The 9,262-nt window shown below is 50.0% G+C and overlaps 1 protein-coding gene across 1 annotated transcript in view; it reads left to right on the forward strand.

Moving 5' to 3' along the window:
* LOC307079084 (uncharacterized protein) overlaps positions 1 to 8,105 on the forward strand; it is a gene marked incomplete at both ends in the record, with an annotated part of 30,591 nt that extends 22,486 nt beyond the window's left edge. Inside the window, one exon of the mRNA XM_079741177.1 lies at positions 7,279 to 8,105. Coding sequence (XP_079597303.1) covers positions 7,279 to 8,105 — 827 coding nt within the window. The remainder of the gene's footprint in view (positions 1 to 7,278) is intronic.
* Positions 8,106 to 9,262: the final 1,157 nt, after the last annotated feature.

The raw sequence follows: 9,262 nt of genomic DNA on the forward strand, positions 1-9,262 counted from the left end.
CCATGTGTGAGACACTAATCGTCATTTAGCTTTTGATGTGGTGATGCTCTCGGTGTGACCCTGGAGTAGCTCAGGCCATTGTGTTTGAGGAACGTTGTTTGTATGTAGAAAACCGTTCAGGCTTTGACTCCAGCGCTACGTTGTACGGCACATCAGTGAATTTGGATGACAAAGGCCTTACAATGAATTCACGTTGGCACACATGTAATCAGTGTTCAGACATGTACACTTAAATGTATGTAGAACTGCTTATAAATGACCTACGGTAGAACATACATGCACATGCAGCATAATTCCTTTGCCTCGTGCATTCAAAGCAGTCATTTGACCATGTAAGGGTGAGATTGAGATGCATAGGGCCAGAGCTCCCTCCCTCCCTCCCTCCATCCCTTCCTCCCTCCCTCCCACCCCCTTCTTCTCTCACCCCGAGGGACCTTTCCAACATGGGGAGGCGATGTAATGGCTGCACACATTAAAGACAAAAAGGAAAGGAAAGAAAGATGGAGGGAAAGAGGGAGGGAAAGGCAGAGAGAGCAGGAGATGGAGAGAGGGAGGGAAAGGGAGAGAGAGGGAGGGAGGAAGAAAGAGACAGCAGACTAACAGGAAGATGAAGGGATGGCTGACTGGGTGCACATTGAAGGTTTTTGTACCCCTGGTTAGACTTCATCCAGGGCAGCAAATGATGAGCCCAGTCATGTGTATAATGTATGTATCTCTGTCAGTCAAATAAATCACATGCACTAACACACACTCACACACACACACACACACACACACACACACACACACACACACACACACACACACACATGCACGTACACACACACCAGAGACATTTCACTGTGAAGACCACGCTGTAACCAGGCCACCAGCCACTGCAGCAGGGCATTGTGGGAAACCCCAGGGAGGTATGCAGAGAATGTCAACATTGAGGCGTCAGCGAGGGAATGAGCAATATCCTAAGGAAGAAACGCACACAAAGACACACCCAGTGTGTTCCAGTGTGTTTGTGTGGATTTGTGTTTGTGTGTGATTGCTAGGGTCTCATTCTGCATCCTGACATGCCCATGGCACCGGTTGTTTTTCACCGTGAGTTGTCCGTGAGTCACAATGTGATTTTGACACGTGTCTCTGTGACTGAGTAGTGTTTTGTTGTTGGGATGAATTAGTCGCCTCCAGTTTTGGAAGCTGCTGCGTCTGGCCCACTCATGCCCTGATCATGAGGACCCTTCTGAAATGGGGGCCCTGATTGAGGACCGGGGCCACTGACTCATCCCTCACAACAAGTTAAGCCCGGTGCCATGAAGCCTGCGCTGCTCTGACCTTCGTCTTACTCATCCTTAACCTAGACACCGACCCCCCTCATATAGAGGCATTATTGGCTCTATGTGATTAATGTAACCAGGATGTCAAAGATGCAACTTATTGTCTCAGTGCTGACTCCCTGCGTGTGTCATAACTTACGATCTTAGCTGTGTGTGTGTGTGTGTGTGTGTGTGTGTGTGTGTGTGTGTGTGTGTGTGTGTGTGTGTGTCACGGTCTGCTCATTCTTCCCTGTGTCCTGTGGACTCTGCGTTTTGCTGTTGTAGCGGACGTTACCTGAAGGATATTAGCTAGCGGATGTTAGCTGGCGGACGTTAGCTGGCGGACGTTAGCTGATAGTTTAAGCGCTGGCAGCGCAGCGAGACAGGATTTCCCGCCTCTGTCTTACAGGCTTCCTCTCCATCTCAAACGTCTGGGGACCTTTCATTCTCTTCCCCCTCTCCACCTCTCTGTTGTACAGTCATGCTTTGAAACTTTCTTTAGTTTGGTCGTTTCATTCTTTTTTTGCATATTTGTCCGCCCTACTTCTTGCATTCTACCATCTTTCTTACCATCCCTCTGTCTCTTTTGATTTCATTCACAATCTAAACTTTTGTCCGACATTCTTCATCTCCTGTGGTTTTTACTTTCTCCCATCCTATTATTTTTCAGTTCACTTATTTTTTCCCTTATAATATTATTCATGCTCCTCCCTTCATATCGCACCATTCACCTCCACTCATGGCAGCTACACAGTCACTAAGAGTAGCACATATAATTTAAGGACATAAAACCTGAAAAAATGTGTTTTATAGGACCCAGAAGGGCGTGGGTGAGTGGGATAAAGACGCCATCTGTTCAGCAGAGCCAGCCCATTTTAGTTCCCATTTTAGGCTTAGAAAGGCGTCACAAAATTAGTCATATTCACAGCAACTTCTCTGTCCTCTCAGTAATTTTCCTCCCCTCCCGTAGACTGGAACCTTGTGTAACCCTCCCTCACATCTAATGTACGCCTCAGAGTGCACGTCACTCCCCATACCTCACATGACGCCTAAGTTTAGGCCCGGGATACTGCCTAATCTGTTTCAAACAGTTTAGAGATGCTATGGCAAATATACACAAATGCAAAGTGCAAGCAACCTCCCTCCCTCTCCTGCTCTCTCTGTCTCTGTCCCTCAGTCTGTCCATTCATCCGTCCCCACTTGGCCCTGGTTCTGTCTGTCTCTGACCGTCACTTAAAGGTGTTTTTATGTGCGCAGTGTGGAACAGTGTGTCCCTCTTCGGTGCCCACTGGCGTGAGCCCCGCTTAGGGTGGTTAGCCACTCATAAACACACATCAACACACATAAACACACGCAGATTTACACACCTTACCAAACGCAACTGTACTTAGTGTCAGCTGCCTGCGGACAGGGCCTGCAGTGTGATGAATGTGTGTGCTAATGTTGATCACTGGCACTCGACGAGCTCTCTCACACACACACACACACACACACACACACACACACAGACACACACACACACACACACACACACACACACACTAGGAAAGCCCTCTCTCTGAAGCTATGCCAGCTAGCCCCGGTGAGTTAGACACCCTGCTCAGTACCGGACTCTGTGTTAATGTGCCAGAGAAGTTTGGGAGGGTTGAGAGACTAGGGAGAGACATTCAGAGAGAGAGAGAGAGAGAGATAGAGAGAGAGAGAGAGAGAGAGAGAGAGAGAGATTCTGATAGAGAGAGAGAGATAGTTTAGCAGCAATCTATCCACCTAATTAAAAGCTGGTGCCAGCGAGACGAGCACAGGGACAATCAGGGAGCTGTAGGATGGCGATAACCTGCATTGAGGTCCTCTGCATTACCGGTGTGTGTGTGTGTGTGTTTATGTCCATAGCGTGTTTGTGTGTGTGTGTGTTAATGTCAGTGTTTATGGCCGGGGACTATGTGTCTGCCGCAGTCTCTGTGAGACTATTGTTTGTCTCTGTTTGGCGTCTCTGTGCTCCACAGACATGCCCTGTGCACGGCCTCTCTGCCCACCCTAACCCCTGTCAGGGAGTCATGCTGTGAGCTCTGAGAGCTAGGAGAGATATCAGAGCTAAAAGAGGTATCAGAGATATAAGAGTGAAAAGAGTGATAAGAGATATAAGAGTTATACGAGATATCAGAATTATCAGACATATAAGAGATATAAGAGTTATCAGAGCTAAAATAGTTTATCTGAGTTATAAGAGGTATGAGGGATATGAGAGATGGATCGAGCGGTGATCAGCTTCAAACTACCTCAAACTACCTGGCTCCTTCCCCACCCTGCCGACGCCAGGGCCCCTAGCCCTCCTCCAGGGCCCCCAGCTCTCCTCCAAGGCCCCCCGCCCTGTCAGCACCCCCCGCCCAGCCGATGTGGGGCGGTGGGGGCCCGACGACCCCACATTGAGCCTTTATTAACAGACTGCGGCTACTGAGCAGTGTGTGTCCCCGAGCACGGTCCACTGCACACAACCAGTGTGTGTGTTTGTAATGTTTACTGCTGTGCGGCTGCGCTACAAGCACACACACACACACACACACACACACACACACACACACACACACACACACACACACACACACACACACACACACACACACACACACACACACACACACACACACACACAGGTTTTCAGTGTTGCAGGGTTAATGTGACACCGGTTTGACTACTTAAAAAAATGAAAGTTTTGAAGTATGACCATAGCTTTGCATTTGCAAAGGCAGCAAACAGGACATTACTTGTTCAAACTCCGGATTAGATCTCAACTGATTCATGCAAATGTCAACTGAATCCCCCCATAAGCGCAACAGTCTCTGTCTTGTTTAAACACTAGTCAATAGCCAACCGTTTTAACGATAGTTAACAGCCTACAGTTTGAACGCTAGTCAACGGGCCAACAGTTTAAATGCTAGTCACCAGCTTACACTTTTAAAGCTAGTCCACAGCATAAAGTTTTAACGATAGTTAAAAGCATACAGTTTAATCGATAGTTAACAGCCTACAGTTTAAACGTCAGTCAACATAGTACAGTTTTAAGATAGTCAACAGTAAGTTTCGGACCCGCTAGCCTCGGGGCCAAACACAAGGACAGGGGCCCTGCAGGTAGCTGCCAGAGGAGACAGAGAGGCTGCAGGGGAGCCATGTCACTCTGCTACTCTAAGTTCCTCTTACACATACTCTATGGTAAAAAGGTATATTGATTTGTCAAGTGAGTGATATGTTAAAAAAAAAAAATTCATGTCATCATGTTCAAGCTCTAATGGATGGAGAAATAACGATGTCATGCTCTCTCGATCGCTGCCTGTTTACCGCTCTCTCTCACTCTCTCTCTCTCTCTTGCTCTCGCTCTCACTCTTTATTTCTTATTCATTTGTTTGCCTTTCAGTCTCTGGTGGCCACTCAACTGATGATTGTATTCCAACCACTGAATCAAACAGGGTTTTTGAAGCTAGAAGTACATGTTGGTCGGTCAACTGCCCAGGAAGGTGGAAACAAGGTCAATAGGAGCATGAGGAGAGAGAAGGAAGAGAGAGAGAGAGGAAACAGTGGGAGAGTGGGAGCATGTAGAAGGGAAGGGTCCAGGACGAGGGAGGTGACATGGTAGAACGTTACAGAGATTCCCAGCGTTCAGCGAGGCTTCTCTGGGCCTGTCTCATCAATCTGACATCCTCTAACACACACCCACACACACACACACACACACACACACACACACACACACACACACACACACACACACACACACACACACACACACACACACACACACACAGCCCATACAACCGCACACTCACACACACGCACAAATGCTCATACAACCGCACACACAAACACGCATTCACACACAAACATGCACATGCACACTCACTCACACACACACACACACACGCAGACCCCTACTACCGCACATGAAGCTAATCACAGAGGCACACATACATCATACATGTAACCACACACCTAACAAAGCACAGATTATTTTTATTCTTTTTTATTATGTGTGTGATGCACACATACCTGATATCTATTCAAGTTATATGATAGAAGACATATAAATACACACCCATGCAAACACCCTGGATATTTATTTACTTGCACCCCTATATTTGTACACAGATTGATTGGATCGGATTGCTGTAATTGTGATGAATATGTTTCCTGAGAACCTAATGGGATCTATGCATCTCTATCATCTGGGGGGGGGAGGGGATAAGGGAAACTTGAATATAAAGTACGGGACTGGCTGAACAGTGGCGGAAATATGAGCAAGTAATGGAGAAGGACTTAGGGCCGAGGTGATATTAGTAGAACGTAATGGTCCTTTTATATCCTGGATATTTATTGAGGTGCAATTAGGGACAGGCCCCACCCCTTGTGTGTGTTTGTGTTTGTGTGAGTGCGTATGTGTGTGTGGGTGTGGGTCTGTGTGTTGTGTTTGCGTTTGTGCATGTGTATGTGTGTGTGTGTGTATGTATGTGTGTGCGTACGTGTGTGTGAGGTTGTTTTTGCCGGAATTCTTTCCCGTTTAACTCTTCTTTCAGCCATTCTTCCAATAACACATCTCCCCATTGTCCTGTGTGGGCCACACGTTCCCGGCCCACATTAGAGGGGCCATGTGTGTGAAAGGATGAATAGTTTAATTAGTGGTGTGACTCTATGTGTTGGGGGGGGGGATCCTGATCCACATTTTTGGCACTTGCCTAATCAGACTCACCTCAATAATCCCCCTCACTCATTTTGTCCCTGACTGGTTTCCATGCCCGTTCTGCTGCCCTGGTCGGCGCATACGATTAACCAGAACAAGAGCAGAGGGGAAAGAGCATGAAAGAGCAGGAGAACAAAGGGATTAACTGACAGACAACAGACAGAGGTGGAGAGGGGACAAGGGGACAGCTTGAAAGAGGGTTGGGGGGGGAGCTTAGGAGGCAAGAAAGAAAAAAGAGAAAGTTAAGGATGTGTAGAAATAAGAAAAGAATTCAGATCCCCTTAGCAGCGCTGGCGTCTCACTCACAGCCTCGTCCTGCTCGGAGAACGCCGAGGACGAGACGGGAGGGCGCGAGATAGAGGGAGACGAGAAGGAGGGACAGAGGGTCACGATGAGAGGTGAGGAGAGGTGCTTTTAAGCGGTCTTTGGGTGGAGAGAAATAGAGCACAACAGGAACAGAGAAACGGGAGGGATGTGTAGAGAAGAAGGGAGGGTGAATGAGCCCGGAGGTGGGGGTGGGCGGTGTGTGACAGCGGAGGATGGTGTGTGACAGGAGGGGAGGGGGGGTGGTTAGAGTCATCAAGCCAGTCAGCAGGCAAGCGAGTGAGCGAAGTTGAAGGAGGGGGTGGAGAGAGAGAGAGAGAGAGAGAGAGAGAGAGCGAGGGAGGCTGGAGAGAGAGAGGGAGGGAGGAGGAGGGAGTGTTGCTGCTGCTGCATCTGTTTCTCCTGTCATTCGGCTACAGCTTGCCCAGCATGCTGGAGGCAGGCGAAGGCAGCGACACACATACACACACACATACGCACACTGTGGAGGAGCTACGACAAGCCGCGGCAAAGGAAGCTAGACCCGGCTGCTTTTTATTGTAGCCATTGTTGCTTTCCCCCGGCTGCTGTCATCCGCGTGGAGGAGACACAGAGGATTTGTGCAGCGGACACAGATCTGGACATTTTACGGATTACCAGCAGTTAGCGAGGATGACTGGGTATGGACTCTGTTAAGCCAGCGGGCGTGTGTCTCGGTAGAGGGGTGAAGCTGCGGTCTTTGGCACAGCAGGGATCCAGTACTCAGTTTGGGGACTTACTGCAGACACTAGTCTGGCTTTTTCCAACCCCCTCTTCTTTCTCCCGCTGGTCTCAATAGCCAGATTGCGTGTGTGTGTGTGTGTGTGCGCGTGTCTGTGTTTGTCTGTGTGCTTGTGAAAGTGTGTTGAGAGCGTGTCACTGATGTTGTGTTTTGGCTCTCTGCAGGAGGGATGCTGGCCGCTAATGTGGCTAGCATTAGCATGACGGCTAAGCCCAGGGAGCTTGATTTGAGGTCCCCTTCCGCGGGCCAGGACGCCGCAGCCCGGACAATGGCCTCCAGGAAGATCCAGAGCAAGCCCTCCGCTCTGCCCCAGGGGCTGTCCCGCCCCTCGGTGCCTGAGCTGAGGGTGTACCGGCCCGCCTCGGGATCCATCCCCATCCCCAGCGCCACGCCGGCCAAGCTCCGCAAGCAGCACTCGCTCACCAACCTGGCGGTCCTTACGGACGCCGAGAAGAAAATGCACCTCTACCAGTCCCCCCTGTGGAGCGATGACATGGGCCGGCCTGGCGCCGGCCCCACCATCGGGGGCCAGGGCAAGACCGCTGGTCAGCCGGGGGGCGGGAAGGTGCCCCTGTCCCGGACGCTCTCCAAGTCAGAGCAGTCCCTGTTCCAGGGGAAACCAAAGCCCTTCTTATCCCCAGCAGGGACCCCGAGTATAGGCAAGCCCAGTCGCATCCCCGCCCCCGGGAAACCCAGGGGACCCTACGCAGAAGTCAAACCCATCAGCCAGGGGCCGGAGCCCACTAAGGGCCCAGACCCTTCAGAACCCCCCAACAAGCCTCAATCCAATGGGACTGGGAGCACTGGGATTAATGCCAAGAAACCAGGGGAAAAGGGCCGGGCCGAGGCGCCGTCCACAGAGGAGAAGAAGGAGGCGAAGGAAGCGGAGGGAGAGTCCCCCTTCCTGAAGGTGGACCCCGAGCTGGTGGTCACCGTGCTTGGGGACCTGGAGCAGCTGCTCTTCAGCCAAATACTGGGTGAGTCCACCTGAGTACTCTTTATCTGTACGGCTTTATGTTTCAATCACTATCCACCAATGCATATTTTTGAATCAGCTTGCATTTACTGTACTGCAGAGTCTGTGTGTTGACAGTGGAGGGAATTCACTTCAGGGAAATCGCTCATGTTTTGGTTCACCGAACGCACACACAGCAACGTAGACAGACATGTTAACATGTAAGAATGCATGTTAAGAATAATCTTATTGTGTCTCCTTTCCTCACCACCCCTCTCCTCTCCTCCCCTCTCGGCTCGTCTCCTCTCTCCTGCTCCTCTCCTCTCCTCTCTCCTTCTCCTATCCTCCTCTCTCCTTCTCCTCTCCTTTCCTTTCTCCTTTTCCTCTCCTCTCCTCTCCACTCCTTTCCTCTACTCTTCTCTCTCCTCTCCTCTACTCTCCTCTCCTCTCCTCCCTCCTTCTCCTCTCCTCTCTCCTCTCTCCTCTTCTTTCCTCCTCCCTCCTTCTCCACTCCTCTCCCCCCCCCCCCCCTCACACACTCATACCATTGCTCCATCTCATGCTCAGCATCAACAATGAATTTTAAATGACCTCGTCTCTGTTGCGGCGCAGCATAGATCATATAAGCTTGTGTGTTTCTTCAAGTGCTTCTTACACTGTGAGCCTGTGAGTACCAGAGCAAACGGGAATCATCTCCCCATTACAGTTGCAGTGTTCACAACACTATCTATCAGAGGATGTGTTTCATGTCGTGTGTGTGTGTGTGTGTTTTTTAAAGTGTGTCCTCGATTGCAGGGGCCTTTTATGGGTGTTTCTGCTGTGTGTTTGTGTATTTTTAAGCGCTGTGTGTGTGAGTATTGTTGTTGATGTATTGCCAGCTGAAGTAAGCAGATCTGGAGGGGCTGGCATAGTTGGGTTGTGTTGATTCATTACATATCTGGAGAGCCTCTGCTCTGACCTACTGCCACACTGAGTAAAATACATGGGGGAACATTAATCTTTAAAATACTGCTGTCTCTCTAGGTATCTCTCTCTCTCTCTCCCTCTCCCTCTCCCTCTCCCTCTCTCTCTCTCTCTCTCTCAATCTCCCTCTCCCTCTCTCTCTCTCTCTCGCTCTCTCTCTCTCTCCCTCTCTCTCCCTCTCTCTCTTCCGCTCGCTCTTCCCTCGTGCTACTCACATGCAGCAGCCACAT

This window comes from Pollachius pollachius (genome assembly GCF_949987615.1).
Source record: "Pollachius pollachius genome assembly, chromosome: 8".
NCBI classification, from domain to species: Eukaryota; Metazoa; Chordata; class Actinopteri; order Gadiformes; family Gadidae; genus Pollachius; species Pollachius pollachius.